The 18,048-nt window shown below is 41.2% G+C and overlaps 1 protein-coding gene across 1 annotated transcript in view; it reads right to left on the reverse strand.

The window, feature by feature from the left end:
• The window catches only part of FAM120A (family with sequence similarity 120A), a 126,126-nt gene that overhangs the window by 48,716 nt on the left and 59,362 nt on the right, over positions 1–18,048 (reverse strand). The window contains exon 9 of the mRNA XM_033926005.1: positions 11,756–11,980. Within this exon, the coding sequence (XP_033781896.1) occupies positions 11,756–11,980 (225 nt within the window). The remainder of the gene's footprint in view (positions 1–11,755; positions 11,981–18,048) is intronic.

Raw genomic sequence — 18,048 nt, forward strand, 5'->3', positions numbered from 1 at the left:
GAACTGAAAAAGGCTATTGCTGAACTGCTCCAACTAATAGCTAATCTGTCGATCAAATCAGGAAGGATTCCAGAAGACTGGAAAGTGACGAATGTTACGCCGATCTTCAAGAAAGGTTCAAGGGGAGATCTGGGAAACTACAGACCGGTGAGTCTGACCTTGGTACTGGGAAAGATGGTAGAGGCGCTAATAAAGGACCGCATCATTGATCATCTTGATGGACACATCTGATGAGGACCAGCCAGCAAAGCATCAGCAAAGGAAGATCTTGCTTGAAGAACTTGCTGTACTTCTTTGAGGGAGTAAATAGGCAGATAGACAAGGGTGACCCGGTCGACATTGTATATCTGGATTTTCAGAAGGCGTTCAACAAGGTCCCACATGAACGACTACTTCGAAAAATTGCGAGCCATGGAATCGAGGGTGAAATACTCATGTGGATTAAAAACTGGTTGGCCGATAAGAAATAAGAGAGTGAGGGAAAATGGACAATACTAGGACTGGAAAAGCATCATGAGTGGAGTGCTGCAGTGTTCGGTGCTTGGACCCGTGCTCTTCAACATATTTATAAACACCTGGAAATTGGTACGACAAGCGAGGTGATAAAATTTGCAGACGATACGAAGTTACTCATAGTAGTGAAGACACAGAAGGATTGTGAAGACCTGCAACGTGACATAAACACGCTCAAGAAATGAGCCGCAACATGGCAAATGAGGTTTAACATGGATAAGTGTAAGGTGATGCATGTCGGTAGCAAAAATCTTATACACAAATACAGGATGTATGGTGCAGGACTCGGAGAGACCCCCCTCCAGGAAAGAGACTTGGGAGTACTGATAGACAAATCAATGAAGATGTTTGCGCAATGTGCGGCGGCAGTGAAAAGGGTGAACAGAATGCTAGGAATTATTAAGAAGAGGATCGCAAACAGATCAGAGAAGGTTATCATGCCGCTGTACCGGGCCATGGTATGCCCCCACCTGGAATACTGCATCCAGCACTGGTCGCCGGACATGAAGGGTCCAGAGAAGAGCGACTAAAATGGTTAAGGGGCTGGAGGAGTTGCCATACAGTGAGAGATGGATGGAACCGGCTGAGTGACTAAATTCAACTCCTGCAAAGACTATGAAATAAGATCCATCAAAACCGCAGATTTAAATAAATGTATACCCAGGTTCCAAAGCCCCAGAGGGATCCGCAAATCCAGCACATAGTCCCTGTTCTGCTGTCCCAGGAAGCGCTACGCCTGTAAATAAGGGATCATCAAGCTGGTCATCATCATCATCAGGATCCCCCAGAGCAGGATCAGGCAGCAAAGGAAACGTAGGAATATTGGAGAAGTTGTAAAACATAAGCCTGTATTGGTTCACAATAGGGGTACCCATACCAGCTGTGGCAGGTGTCAATGGTGTCACCTAACTATGCTAGGTCAATGTTGGGTGCACCAAATATTACAGTCAGGTTTCCACTAATTGTGACTCCACTGGGGTGACATATCTGATCCAATGCCCCTGTAATAAAATTTACATTGGGTGTACGATGCGCTCCATAAAAGTTCGATTAAATGAGCATAAATCTCGGGTGCGCACTAAACGGGACACGGCCCCTTTGGTGAGGCATTGGCAATTAATGGGTCATAAGTGGTCGGATATTAAATGGAGAATCATTGATTCTCTGACAGTAGGGTGGGAGGGAGGAAATATACAGAAAGCATTAGCATATAAAGAGCAAAAATGGATATATAGACTTATGTCCCTGGCTCCTGCAGGACTTAATGAAGAAATTGAATGGTTATCTATTCTATGAGAGACGGTTGTTTGATGCGGCTGAGCCTTGCACCGGCGTTTGATGACATCATACGCCCGGCATCGTGCCGGTGGTGTCAACTTATGCCCAGTGATGTGCGCTAGGCCAGCTGTATTAAATAGCCGTAATTGCAAACCGCGGCCATGTTAGTATCTCGAGTTAGCTCCTACAATCGGTAAGCAATCATTCTTTAAGTTTTTAAGTTTCTATCTTTTAGGCTCTGTAGTAGGTTTGTAGTTTTTTAGTTTTGAACATTGAAGAGAGGCATTTCGGTTGTTATGGGTTGTCCGTATATATATATATGAGAAAGTAAGGCACAGTGTCATTTTATTGCAGTTTCCCTCGACCCTGAAGAAAGTTTTCTTGTGTGAAACATGCATGTCGGGAGAGGTGAAGACAGGACAGTATCACTATAAGCCAAAGCTAAGTGATGTTCTAAGAACATAAGAAGTTGCCTCCGCTGGGGCAGACCAGAGGTCCATCTCGCCCAGCGGTCCGCTCCCGCGGCGGCCCATCAGGCCCACTGCCTGAACAGTGGTCTCTGACTAATTTTATAAATTACCTCTAATCCTATCCTTATAACCTTACCTCTACTCTTATCTGTACCCCTCTATTCCTTTGTCCTCCAGGTACCTGTCCAGACCTTCTTTGAAGCCCTGTAGCGTGCTTCTGTTTATCACATCCTCCGGTAGCGCGTTCCATGTATCCACCACCCTCTGGGTGAAAAAGAATTTCCTGGCGTTTGTTCTAAACCTCTCCCCTTTCAATTTCTCTGAGTGTCCCCTTGTACTTGTGGTTCCCCATAGTTTGAAAAATCTGTCCCTGTCCACTTTTTCTATGTCCTTCATGATCTTGAAGGTTTCTATCATGTCTCCTCTAAGTCGTCGCTTTTCCAGCGAGAAAAGCCCCAGTTTTTTCAGTCTGTCAGTATATGAAAGGTCCCCCATACCCTTTATTAGCTTAGTAGCTCTTCTCTGATTGTTACAAATATTTTAAGAAAAGTCCAGTTAAAAACTTTGAAAAAATGAATAATTAATAAAGGTTGGACCGACGAAGAGTAAAACAATCGGTGGTGTATACCCTGATGGTGGTCTGAAGGTCCATACAATTTAGTTACACTATCATATGAGTATTTACTATAATACTTTAAGAGTGTCCACTATATTTGAAAACTGTCCATTATATCATGGATTGTTAGTCCTTAATGTGAAACTAACTAAGACAATCACACTACATGATATGACTGAGAGGAGGACATGTCCATAGAAGCTACGCCACTTAACAGTATCTGAGGCGGAGCAGGCCTGTGCAGGAGAAGAATGCCAGCTTTGAACTCGTTCCACAAATGTTTCATAAATTCAGAGAAAGTATCCGGTTCCTGGAGCATAGAGTCACCCTTTCATGACTTAACTTTTCGCCTGGCTGCGAAGCCTCCATAGCCTAAGAAACGCATAGAACTAGTAGCCGTGCCAAGCCCTGAAAATAAAGAAGACCACCCCACCAAGCTAGCCGAGCGTTTAGTGACCTGTTTCAACAGTGGAGAAGCTAAGCTGGATGCTGCTGCCTCTCCAGGGCGAGACATGTCGTAAGAATGCTTTTGAGGTGCTAAATTTGCACAATCCTGGCAAGAATTCACATCAGGAGAGCCCAAGGACTCCATCCCAATATGTTTTGAGGCTAAAATTGCAGTTTTGGAGAAGCATGGATCTTTTGAAAAAAAAGCCTGCTAAAAATACAAGATGGCTACTGTTAAGAAAATTGAGCCAAAATCACACTATTCATTACATTAAACAAACTTCAAAACCAGCGATTTTATGATTTTTCTAAAGTGAGAACACAGGGGGACATGCAGAAACCCTCAAAACTTTGAATTTCAAACCTCCCTTGATTCACCTCAAGCTATAACAGCCTTTACTCACTGTGACCTGTGCTGGAAATATGCTGCAGCCTGCCTCAGCTCTCTTTCAGTAGCTGGAATTAAAAAAAACAAAAATCACTGCTTCATACTGTGAATGCCTCTGCAATGCTAATCTTCGGGCTGCAAGTCAGATCTTATGCCTGACTGTACCTTCATCCCTGTGGACCTATGGACAAGCTCAAGGATGGGCAGAAGTGAAAAATGCAGCTAGCAACCTGTGAGACACTGCTAAGTCTCCAATGCATGCCAAACAGTCTGCGTACGAACCCTTGTTCAGCAGAAGGAGAAAGATGGGGACGGGCCCAAACTCCTATGAAGTAAATGCAAGCTGGCCGACAAGTACTGAAGTCCGTGAAATCTTAATGTAGGCAGAGCTGAAGAATTGCTCCGAGTACCAGAAACCCCGAAAAAGGGATGAAAAAATACACCGAATAAAATAATAAATTGTGGCGAGCAGAACAAACACTCCTGCAGGCACATGTGCAGAAGGGAAAAACTGTAGGTGGTGCTAGAGAGCACAGTGAAATACAGTAGAGGTACAGAGAAAAATCCAGAATGGATTCCTTCTGCAGATGGCACACGGCCATGGGGACACTACCCATTTGTCTAGAATGTCTCACCAATAATATTGCACTGAAAGTTTTTTTTATCTGACTTTAATTGATTATTTCATCACCAGATTTAGAATGTATGATGTGTAAACTTCTGGATTAGAACAATATTACAGCCAGTTCTTTGGGATTACTACTTAATTTATCCTGGGTCCTAGTGTTAGTCAGTTACTAAAATAAAGGAAATTATTTCTTTATATGCTTGTCAATTTACTAAGTGCTCCTTTTATCAAGGCGCACTACAGGGGTTAGTGTGTCGGACATTTCATCACGTGCTAACCCCCGCAGCAGCCTAAAATCCTAATGCCTCGTCAATGGAGGTGTTAGGTACTAGCGCGGCAGGCGGTTTAACACACGGTATTCTGCGCGTTTAACCTCTACCGCGCCTTTGTAAAAGAACCCCTAAGTTCTTGGTTTTAGGTGATATTAATTTACCCCTAGAATTAAATGATAACAGGGAATTGGATTCTAAGAAATTCTTGGTATCTTGAAATTTAATTCATTTCATACTGTGCACAGGCTTTATATATTGAATTTTGTAAAAATGATATATAAAATCTTTATATTCGCAATCAAACAATAATTTTTGTGATGTGGGTGCAGTGCTCAGATCCGCAACCATAGCGCTTTAATAAAATTATAAGCAGGGATTTCTGGCTGGGACCATCATTTATTTATTTATTTGCTCAATTATTTAGCTCGTCCTCCCAAAGGAGCCCAGAATGGGTTACAAGGTACATCCACAATATAATCGAGACAGGACAGAGATGACATAATTTAAAATATAGACATGACAATAAAACATAGCAACAGGGATTGCTGGCTGGCACCATCAAAGCAACAATGCAGTCCCACTGTGCCTACATCTAATTACTAACAAAAGCAGATGAACGTATAACTTATCTGAATACGAGGCAATTCATTCCACTCAGCTTCCCACTGCTTAATGGTGAATAAACCAAAGATAACACCTGAAAATGGCCCAAACCCATTCCCTCGACTCAAGTTTTGCTATTGTGTCTTCAGGAGGGAGTATACTATAAAAAAAGTAAGAGTGAAAATAAAGATTACTATAAACACATTCACGCATCAAAACATTCCCACATTCACTGCCTAAATAGCTCAGAAAGAGTATTTTTTTAATAGTATACTCCCTCCAGAAGACGCAATAGCGAAACTCAAGTCAAGGGACTGGGATTTGGCCATTTTCGGGTGTTATCTTTGGTTTATTCATCATTAAGTAGTGGGGACTGAGTGGAATGAATTGCCTCGTCTTCAGATAAGTTATATGTTCATCTGCTTTTGTTAGTAATTAGATGTAGGCACAGTGGGACTGCACTGTTGCTATGATGGTCCCAGCCAGCAATCCACGTTTATAATTTTATTAAAGCACTAGAGTTGCGGATCTGAGCACTGCACTCACATCACACAAATTATTGTTTGATTGTGAATATAAAGATTTTATATATCATTTGTACAAAATTCAATATATAAAGCCTGTGTACACAGTATGAAATAAACTAAGTTATAATCACAGGAAAGTTTAATTAATACACTCCACAGTGTTTGTACTGAAGTTTTTTAATTTAATGCCTTCTGGATCTACTCATGAAAAAGGCCATTCCCTTGATTCTGTAGCTGTATCTTCTTTTAATGCTTTATCTATGGTAGAATGGTCACAGGTACCTTGCTTTCAACTTGCATTTGTACATGGGTTATTTTACTCAAAATTATCAACGAAAAATTATTAAAGCAAGAGGAAAGTTAGATCATGCTGTTTTTTTGGGATAAAGTTATACCATCCTTGAATTTTTCCAATTCAAATTCTCAAAAAATGCTTAATGTCTGGGATCAGGTAATATAGTAAGCGTATTAGATGAGTTAGGACATTTCAGCTAAGATCACTGATTGCTTGAGTAGAATTGGAGATTGGGCTTATACTAATAAGTTGAAATTGAATTTAAGATGAAGGGTCTTTGGCTTCATAATTCACTATCCTTTGTTCCTTCATTTCTTACCCTACAATCAGGTACTACCCTTGCAAGTACCGCTAGCTGGCTGGCTCCCACAAGTTCACGGCTTTTGTGGTCCTGCGAGAACTCACGGCAGACAATCAGCTAGCAGCTCTGCACAGGCAGGAGCGAAGGAAGATTGCTCCTGCCGCAATTCACCGCTGAACCACCAGAGATACTAAAGGTACTCAGGGGAGGCAGAAGGGAGGTACAAATTCTTAGAACTGGCTAGGATAGGAGGCAGGAGGGAACCCTCCTGTCCTGGCCACCGCTGGACCACCAGGTCTCATGGCAGGCACAGTGGAGGCCTGCAAGTCATCGGGAGGGAGGGGGGACAGGGTACAGAAATTGGCAGGGAGGGTGTGAGGCTGGGTGCAATGACTGGCAGGGGAGGGAGAGGGAACAGGGTACAGAGCCTGGCAGGGCAAGGCAATGAACTTGAATATTAACCCCCCGGTTTATATTCAAGTCAACCTTTTTTCCTCCTTTTTTGGGGGAGGGGGAAAGGTTACCTCGATTTATATTTGGGTCAGTTTATATTCAAGTATATATGGTAGATAAACCGTCCAAAGTTTTGAAAATCAAATTTCTAATTTATGAAGGAAGATTTTATATATTATGAAGAAACTTAGGCTAGTGAAGTCATGCTTTTTTGAACATCATTTTGGTTCAGATGTCAGTGTCATCACAACTTGATTACTCCGTAATACTTTATATTTGAACTTGAACATCAAAACTGATCAAAAAATTGCAGTTGCTCCAGAATTCTGCGGTTAGATTAATTTTTGGTCTAAAAGATATGAAAGTGTTGCATTAGCGTATAAGAATCTTCATTGGTTATCAGTTGAGAGGCGAATTAAGTTGAAACTAGCTTGGATAGTTCATTGTATATTACAGACTAACTCTTCAGATAATCTTATTTTGTTTTTTTCTCACTTGCATTATTCTTCCATCAGATTATCTGGTACCGTATTTTTCGCTCCATAAGTCGCACCCTAGATTTAGAGGAGGAAAACAAGAAAAAAACCATTCTGAACCAAATTCTCCCAGTCAGGTTCTGCACCTAACCCCACAATCCTTGCCAGGCTCTACACCATGTCCCCCCTCTGGTGGTCTAGTGGCAGGTCGTGACAGGGCTGGCAAGGCAGATGACTTTTTAAAATATGCAATGTCACCTCAGTAACAACTATAGAAAAACAGACAAATATAGTGCAAAATAAAGACAACAGATATAAATTCTCAAAACTAACACATTTTGATCACTAATTTGAAAATAAAATAATTTTTCCTACCTTTATTGTCTGGTGATTTCTTTCTTTCCTTCCTCAGGCCCAACAATTGTCCCTTCCTCCCTCCCTCCTAAATCCCGCTCAATGCCTTCCAGCTTTTGTCCTCTTCCTCCCTCCCCCCCCCCCCCCCCCCCCCCCCCCCCCCCCTGTTGTCTGATGATTTCTTTCTTTCCTTCCTGAGGCCCAACAATTGTCCCTTCCTCCCTTCCATATTCCCCTCACTGACTTCCAGCCTTTGTCCTCTCCCCCCAACTTTGTCCTCTTTCCCCGCCACCTCAGGCCCAACAATTGTCCCTTCCTCCCTCCCTCCTATGTTCCCCTCTGTCCTCTTCCGTCCCCCCCACAAGCCTGCCCACCCACTGGATTTAATTACCTCCCGCTGCTGCCACTCTAAGGACACGTCAACGAAGCAGCAGGAGTGTGTGTGTGGGGGGGAGGGACTCCTGGCTCAGCACCAGAATGGAAAGAATTGCTGGGAAGGGCCAGACGGGTGCAGCGATTGCACGCTGCTGGCCCAGAAGCCTTACCCCCGATGTGTAATCGCTGCACTCGCCTGGCCTTTCCCTTCCTCTACTTTCCCGAGCGACCAGCCACAGTGGCGGCGGGCGAGGGACAGGCGGCGGTTTAAAAAAGGTAATGGGGGGGAGGATTTGGGTATTCGCTCCACTGGACGCACCCTTTTTTCCACCCACTTTTTTGGGGGGAAAAAGTGCGTCTTATGGAGCGAAAAATATGGTACTTTATTACTACATTTTCCACAGATTAGAGAATACGCTATACACAACAGCTCAGCTCCTATTTTGCTTACGCTGCCCTTTCAATTTGGAATAATCTACCTGTTTACATTAGGACTGATATCAATTACTTAAGGTTTCGTAAAAATTTGAAAACTTTTTTATATGACTTGTTAATATTCATGTTATGATGATATTTTAATTATTGATTGCTTTTGCATTTTCCCATAGATTTTATGGCCACTTTAAATATAAATCGCCATGAACCTTTTTGGTATAATGCAAATAATAAGTTGTGCATTAGATTAGATTAATAGTTGCACATCCTCACAGCAGGAAATTAGATTGAGAGTTTCAAGTTTATTAGGTTTTTATATACTGCCTATCAAGGTTATCTAAATGGTTTTACAATCAGGTACTCAAGCATTTTCCCTTTCTGTCCCAGTGGGCTCACAATCTATCTAACGTACCTGGGGTAAAGGAGGATTGAGTGACTTGCCCAGGGTTACAAGGAGCAGCATGGGATTTGAACCCACAACCTCAGGGTGCTGAGGCTGTAGCTCTAACCACTAGGCATAACCCAGAGTGTAAGGGGGAGGAGCCGAGAGATGCAAATTTAGGTTCCTACAGATCCTCACTGGTTGGGTAGGATAATTACCTACTGGTCAAGACTGACAGTCATGTTGCACAGGAAAACAGTAAAAAAATTAAATAAAATTTGCATTAACATGTTGTTTTCCTAGTTATTGCTGTATTTTATCTAGATCCTGCTTCCTAATACTCGCTTACAACTCACAGAATAATATAACAAAGAGTCACCACCTGCACTTGTAATCTGATCAGACTTACTTCCTCAATCTCTTATTCATGTGTTTCTTGTACTGGCACGAATGCATGGATTTGGGCTTGGAAATCAGGTTACAGCTATGTTCTTCATTATTTTTGTCATCAAAATTTTTTTTTTTCTCTTTTACCCTGCAGTTTCTTTCTTGCTCCTTTTGGCTTTCAGTTCAGTTAAAACTAAGGCTGGAATCTGTTGCTATAATATTTACTTTCAATTTCCTGGATATCTTTACCCTATTTCTTATAGTACTTCTTTTAACTTACAGTACTTTACTCCAGTTATTGCAGTGACAGTCCTTGGAAGGAGGTTAAGCATAAGTGGTCCTTCCAAACCCAGCAAATTATAGCCATTAGATGTTGTCACTGCATGACAACTTACTTCCCCAAAGAGCTATGAACACTGCCTCTATGGCACAGGGCTGTAGAGTCGGAGTCAATTTTGGATGGAGTTGGTAAAAATGTACCAACTCAGACTCCAGCTGCAAAATTAAAACTTACCACTTTATAATATATGCTAAATTCATCATTTTATATCTTTGTCCTGGATCTAAAGTACTGGTACATTCAGAACAAAAAATGTAAAACCTAATATCAGAAGGAGTTGGGAGTAGGAGCTGGACAGTAGAAAAATAAAAAAACTTGGAGTCTAAGGTTTGGTGCACTGACTCCACAGCCCTGCTTTAGCAGCACCCATTCACTTTAGAAAGATCTGAGCCATGATTCTTTTAATATTTACTGTTGTTTTGTAAGAAGAAAATAATATGAAAAAGAATGCATTAAATTGCATACATTCTAGTATACATCAACCCACACTTCATCCTGTATCACAGAAACAAGAACTCCCGCAGAATCCAGCTATTTGCTTTCCCCTCCCTAAAACTCTGTCACTCCAATAAATTCTTCGACAAAACCCTCGCCTTCCAGGCCGCCAAACTAAACCCAAGGATAGCCCAATTAATCCTCGAGGCTCCAACCTACCTCAGCTTTAGAAAATTACTCAAAACACACCTCTTCCAACGCCACGATACCTAATTTGCCCCCTCCTTAAAGAACCCCCCCTCCCCCCTTTTTTATCTCGCCCCGTTCCACCCTATCCTACTCCCCAATTTCATCTACTCCGTTGCCTGCATCCCTGTTCAATTTAACACTTAACTCTATGCAAATCCGTTCAATTAATACTTAACTGCATGTAACTATGTTTAATTAATGTGAACCGTATGTAACTATGCATGTAACTATGTTTAATTAATGTAAATCTGTTCAATTAATACTTAACTGCATGTAACCATGTTTAATTAATGTGAACCGCCTAGAACTCACTGGGTATGGCGGTATACAAGAATAAAGTTATTATTATTATTATTATATATAATGTTTGATCCCTTGGCCAGATTATTATAATAAAAATTATCCCCCCAACACATTTTTATCATGCTGCATTAGAGGTTTTTAGCACAGGCCAGGGAGGTAAGTAATCCAAAGCTCATAGGAATTCTATGGGTAGCGGAGAATTTACTATACTGACTCATGCTAAAAACCTCTAGTGCAGCTAAGTTAGGAGTACACATTCAATAGATTCATAATTTGAGCTACATTCTATATTGCAAATTTTAGTGGCTCCTGGTCATAGAACAAAAACAAAAAGCAGATCCTGGTTAAAAAAAAAATCCTCTCTTATCATTATAGTTTTTGGTCATAAAACAACTGTAGTATGAAAACATTTTTGAAATGGACTGAAAGAATTCACTAAGAACTCATTTAATGCAATTATGAAGAACTTGCAAATTATAAGAGACGAGGACATTCCTGTTTTCCTGCTTTAAAATAGAAACCATACAGTAGCATAAATAATTTTTAAAATGCAATGCATAAGAAATGAGAAATAAATATGAGGACAGATAAATTTCAGTAAATGAAGAACCTCTGCCATATCCCGTATCAAGGAAAATAGGAACAATGATGGAGAGAGCTGGTGCTTCCATTAGGCAAATCAGGCAGTCATCTACAGAGTGGATATTTTGGGGAAGGCAAGAGGCAGTGGGAAGGTATTTTAAATTCCCAACCTCCTGGAAGCCACTACCCCGGTGCTTACCAAGCTTGGTCCCCATGGCCAGCAGGAAGAAGGGCATTTAATATAGCAGTTTCTTCTTCAACAAAGGGTCTCTTGGGATGAGCTGCAAGATCCCATAACCTTGTAGCACCCTTCATCCTGCTGGTCCCAGGGGTTGAGCATCTAGAGGACATGCTAGGTTAGGAATGCCAGGGAAGCAGAGACCATGCCAGTAGTTAAGCTGCATAAAGTAAACTTGCATGGCAGTTAACATATACTATGAGGGCCAAGACGGGGGTCCCCAGACTCCATTGCCCCCCAACCTATATGCAATGTAAATTTCTGTTGGCTACCACCATCAACTAGAGGCGGCAAGACTTTTCCATAGCATAGTGCACAGATCCTATCTGCTAATACTTCCAAGATACCGAATCTAATAAACCATACTGTGTAAGAAGGAAATTTTAATTTTAATTTAGAAGGTCATACCTTTGTTAAGATATGAAAAATATAAGGATACATCAGTCCCTTCTTGTGCCTGTGTTCGGCCACCCTCAAAACTTCAGGTGCTACAGCAGGCAGAGGAGGAGTTGTGATATCCATATGGTTTCTTGTGGGCATTGATAACAAGCATGGGATATGCAAACTGTTGGCTTGGTTCCCTTTATTTACAGCAGCTTGATTCCCTGAAGGGCGAGTTGAAGAACCTTCTGCCTGCAATTACAAATGCAGAAAAGCAATGAAACATTTAGGTTTTAAAGCACAAGTTGTATACCATGGGTCTACTTTTTCTTTCCAAAAGAAAAAAAGAACAAGTGGTATTCTAAAACAACTACAAAATTTGTACTAATTTATTTTATTCTTGCCAATGTATTTAAAGCTGCTGTAAAGGAATAGATGGAAAAAAGGTAATGGCATCCTGGACAAAGTCTGGCCTTTTTGCATATTTTGGGCAGAATTTGTTTTTTTTAAAATTCACAATAAAAAATGGTTTTAAAATGAAAAATTTTGGTTCTAGGCTCACATTCCCATTGGCAGGGTAAATATCTCCCTACTAGTATGTTTTTTAATATAAATAAAAAAAGATTCATGGTTTTCTTTATAAGCATTTCCAAGGATCAGAAAGCACAGTTACTTATCGTTAACAGGTGTTATCCAGGGACAGCAGGCAGATATTCTTACATGTGGGTGATGTCATCCACAGAGCCCAGTACGGACAGTTTAAAAAGTGTACTGTCACTAAGTTTTGAGAAAGTTCGAGACTGCCCACACCATGCAAGTGCGAGTGCCTTCCCGCCTGAAGCCCACTCATGCACCTCAGCTCCCGCGGCGTCCCCCAGGTCAAAGACCAGTGCCCTGAGACCAGCCCTACCTGCGTGCGTTCCGGTTCAGCAGGAGCTTAGCTAACTGGAGGGAATGATGCTGTGGGGACCAAATGGAGAGCAGAGAATCCTGGAGGTGGTACATATGCACCCTCGCCCAGGGAATTACTTCCAGGGTCGCTACCATTGAGCCCATTATCTAGAGGTAATGCCAAACCATGGCAGCTCCTTAGTGTCTCCTCAGTTCAGATAGCTAGCTAAGAAGCCAACCAGGGGAGGTGAGTGGGATGTGCTACCCCTCGATAACACCTGTTACAGTAAGTAACTGTGCTTTATCCTAGGACAATCAAATACTTATGGCTAATAAAATGCTGGAAACCATCAATAAACAATCTTAGTCCAATCCAACATACACAATTGTTATATCTTTCTTTTTTTTTTCAAAAAGTTTTTTGATTTTCAGGAGGCTTTTGTATTCACAACAACCCAATTCATCACTGGATCATCACTTTTTTATTTTATATATATATATATAATTTATTTTTAATACTCAATAAAGAATTAAATCTTATCTTGTACTTATCTCATTTTTTATATAAAGGGTGCCTCTACCAACATGTCCATGTTTCAAAACTCCCGATATCAACATTATCATGCTTTGAAAGTAGCAGCTCCTCTCGGTAAGAATTCATTCAATTCTTCTCTTTTGGAGAGGTGTTTTTTATGAGCCAATTGCTGAGATAGGGAAAAACTTGGAGCCCTTGAGCTCTTAAAGCTGCTGCCACTACTACCAGACACTTGGTGAACACTCTTGAGGAGGAGCCCAGGACGAAGGGCAGAACATTGCATTGAATATGTTGATAGGTTTCTGCAGAGTGCGCACCATTCCTCCTTTCCCCCCTCTCCCACTCCAGAAACTACTGAGTGTCTGCCTCAAGGGGACATTTTGGTGAGTGGGATTGGTGGGGGGACTGGTCATTATTCTACTAAGGTCTGTACGGCATTGATGCCTTCTACTTTCTTTATTATTTTATTATGTTGTATAGAGAAGAGATTTTGTGTATTAGATGAGAGATTTCATAGTAAGGTACTTATGCCTCTCTGATACAGTGTAAACATAGAAACATAGAAAAAAGCAGCAGAAAAGGGCTATAGCCCACCAAGTCTGCCCATTCCAAGTATCCCCTCCCCTGAATTTACTCCCTTAAAGATCCCACGTGAGTATCCCATTTTCTCTTAAAATCCGTCACGCTTCTGGCCTTTATCACCTGGAATGGGAGTCTGTTCCAATGATCCACTACTCTTTCGGTGAAGAAGTACTTCCTGGAGTTGCCATGAAACTTCCCTCCCCTGATCTTCAGCGGATGCCCTCTGGTGGTCGAGGGTCCCATGAGCCAGAAGATATCATCTTCTGACTCGATGCGTTCCGTGATGTACTTATATGTTTCAATCATATCTCCCCGTATTGCCTTGGTATTTGTTGTTATATGCTTTAAATGACAATAAAAATTTATTGAGGAAAAAAAAGAAAATGTTGATGGGCTATCCAAAACCACAGAAACTTTATATGAGCAGGATAAATTGATACATTGGTATAAGCCTCTGCTAGATCTATAGAGCATATCCAATTGTTTTGTTGTAAAAGTGGATATAAAATTCCCAGGATAGCATTCAAAACTTTTCTTTGACTAGGAATTTGTTTAGGTCTTGGAGGTCAAGAATTAGACGTAGACCTCCCGTCTTCCTTGGGATGAGAAAGTACCTGGAGTATAACTCCTGATTTTTCTGAGAAGGGGGTACTACCTCTAAGGCATTTAGCCTCTATTTCTCAGGGACATCTCCTGAGGGTTGAAAGAGGACTCTCTTGGAGGATGATTTGGGGGTATGGTGACAAAATGAAGAGAGTAACCTTCCTTGATGATTTTGAGAACCCACAGGTCGGTTATCATCAGGGACCAACGCTGATGGTAAAATTGTAGATGACCTCCGATTAGTTGAGGAAGAAACCGAGATAGGGGAACAGTAGCTATGCTCTCCAGAAGAATGTCAAAAGGACTGAGCAGGTTTTTGAGAAGCTGCCGCCTAAGATTTCTGAGGCTGCTGCTTTTGCTTCTTTTGTGGTGGCAGCTTAGAAGCCTTTGATATGAATAAGAAGGTTTAGCAGACTGCTTTGAAGCTTGAGGCTTAGTCTTTGTTCTGTTCAAAGAACTCCAATTTTTTTTTCATGTTGTGGCAATTTTTGAATGGCCGCCTCAATGGAATCACCAAAAAGTTCTACTCCTAAACATGGAATTTTGGCTAATCTATCTTGTAGATTGATGTCCATATCAGAGACTCTTAGCCAAGTTAATCTAATCTAATCTTCCATTTGTGAGTCGCAACATATCTCTACAGGCATCTCATAGCCACCAACACAGCAGATGCTCTAGATCAGGGATCTCAAAGTCCTTCTTTGAGGGCCGCAATCCACTCGGGTTTTCAGGATTTCCCCAATGAATATGCATTGAAAGCAGTGCATGCACATAGATCTCATGCATATTCATTGGGGAAATCTTGAAAACCCGACTGGATTGCTCAAGAAGGGACTTTTGAGACCCCTGCTCTAGATGACATTTCAAAAGCATCATAGGCTGACCTTGCTATAAATTTTCTAGACTGTGAAAAAGAGTGAATAGTTTGTTGATATTCTGTAAGGAGCACTGAAGGAATATACTTTTCAAAGTCAGGCAATTTCCTTACGAGTTGTTTCAAATAAATGGACATGTAGAAATTGTAATTAAGGATCCTGCTCGCCAGCATAGAATTTTCATAAAGGCGAAGTCCAAATGTGTTCATAGTACAGCTTTCACGCCCTGGTGGCACTGAGGCATAAACTCTTGTACTGGAAGATTTCTTAAGCGTTGATTCCACAAGTAAAGATTGATGTTGAAGTTGTAGTTTATCAAACCCTGGACAAGAAATGATTTTGTAAATAGAATCTACTTTGCTTAGATCTTTAGTGATAGTTAAAGGTGTTTCCCAATTATTGAGAACTGTCCCTTTAAAAATGCCATGCAATGGTAACTTAAGAAGCTCTTTGGGAGGCTAATCATAGTCCAAGGCATCCAAGAACCCAGCATTCGGTTGAATATCAGCTTCCAATTTGATAGGTACAGCTTTGCTCAGCTGCCTAATATATCTAGTAAAGGAAAGTCCTTCTGGAGGAGATCTTCTGGGAGGTGTATTCTGTGGTGACAGTTCTGAAGGTATGCCTTAAGACTCAGGCACAGATAAAGTACGCTCACACTCAGTCATATTGCAAATCTGAATCATAGAGAAGACTTGGAGAAGCTGTGTGTCAAGGAAAAGTTTTGCGATGTCTTCGGTACCGATGAGGAAGATCGATGAGTATCCCTTTTCCACTTAGAAGCATGAGAACGACGCAATGAGGAACAATGATACCTCAGCATCGAACACCGTGTTGAGGAACAGCATCAACACTTTGAAGCAGTTGATCGATGCCTCGAGGGAGAATGTTGATGCGAAGATCGATGTCCTGAGGTAGAATGTCTTCGAGATGGGGAGTGATGATGCCTCACAAAAGATCCATGAGAAGTAGCTCGATGTGCCGATGGATAGCTAACATCGGTACCTTGAGGCAATGTAGTGATTTGCTTAGGTTGGGCCGGTACCGAGGGAGTTGATGTTATCATCGGCATACAGTGCAATTTAAGCATATTACCGAGCTCCCTCTGGAAGAACTCATCAAATTTCAGAGGGATGGTGTTGGCTCAACAGCCAACACCATCAGTGCAGCAAGTTGTCTCGCAGTGGGTGATCTCGATGAGGATGCATACTTTGAAGGAGAGACAACCTGAAAAGCTGCAGAACAATGGCGTCGTTGTTTGGTCTGCATCAAGGGACTCGATGCTGTTGAGACCTGCAGCACTTACTGGGAAATGTATGGCTTCTTAGCTGGTTTCCCCGATGCTGTAAGATCTTTTGATGTCGATGCAGTTTTCAGTGTCAATGGCTTTGAAGATTTGCCCGTGTCCATGGCTGGGCTGAACAGCTTTTCCTGTTGAATGCGACGGACCTTGATGGAAAGCTTTTGTACGATGGAACACCAAGCACAAGATTTGACTCTGTGTTCAGGGCCTAAACACCAACTATGATGGTCGGTGAAAAAAATAGGCCGCTGACACCTACAGGACTTCTTAAAACCCGTTAAAAGTTTAGACATGGCCAGAAAATTTTTTTAGTGAGATTAAACTCAATTTTGAATCTGAACAAGACACCCACCAAGGAAAAAAGCCCCAAGGCCAAAACCAGAGTATGTTTGTTTTTTTTTTACTACAGAAGAAAGAAAAAATAAAAGATATTGTAAAAGAAATTTAAGGAAAAAACCACTTAAACCTGGAAGGCAATACAGACTGAACGGAGTCCAGATTAAAAAATACTTCTTTGCACCATGGAAAACAAAGAACTGTGGTGCATGAGCGGGAAGGCACTCATGCATGCGCAATGCGAGCAGTCGCAAAGTTTCTCAAAACTTAAAGTGATAGTACACTTTTTAAACTTTCTGTACCAGGCTCCGTGGATGACATCACCCACATGTGAGAATATGCTGCCTGCTTGTCCTAGGATATTAGCACTTATGTTATACCAAGAAAACAATCTATAGAGACAATACCAAAAATGTTTTCCATAAAGAAAAATAATTGGATGTGCTGGATTCTAGCATTATCAGGATAATTCTATAACAGGGCATCTAGGATAAGAGGGGATGCAGGCACCTACTGTATATACTCAAATATAAACCGATCTAAATACAAACCAAGGTAACCTTTTTCCCCCAAAAAAGGAGAAAAAAAAAAAAAAAGGTTGACTTGAATATAAACAGATGTTTGAAATTTGGTAGGTGAGTGTTGTTTGTCATGGATCAAGCCTTAAGTAATCACTAATTTTTCAGTTGGGACTATTTCAAGTCCAAAAAAGCTGAAGGAGAGGCGACAAATATTTTCCTTCTTGGGGCCACAACACCAACCACAGTTTCTGGACTTCTATCCCCACCAGAACACCTGGACTCAGTCACACATGCAGAAAAAAAAATACCCTTTTCAAATACAAGCACACAAACTAAAAGTACTATTGTGCACAAATGAAACCCTAATATGCCAGACTCTTACACAGTACACCACAAGAAAAATAGAAAGAAATGCCTTTCTTCCTGAACAATCCAAAATATAAAAGGGGGGCCATAGTGCAAAATATAGACAGCAGATATAAATTTGGACACATTTTGATCACTAAATTTAAAATAAAATCATTTTTCTTACCTTTGCTGTCTGGTGATTTCTTGAGTCTCTGGTTGCACTTCCTTCTTCTGACTGTAAATCCAATATTTCTTTCTTTCAGGCTTTCCTCCAGACCTCATTTAATTCCCCAACCAACATCTCTCTCTGTCCCTCCATAAATCCA

This window comes from Geotrypetes seraphini, chromosome 17 (genome assembly GCF_902459505.1).
Source record: "Geotrypetes seraphini chromosome 17, aGeoSer1.1, whole genome shotgun sequence".
In the NCBI taxonomy this organism is placed as follows: domain Eukaryota; kingdom Metazoa; phylum Chordata; class Amphibia; order Gymnophiona; family Dermophiidae; genus Geotrypetes; species Geotrypetes seraphini.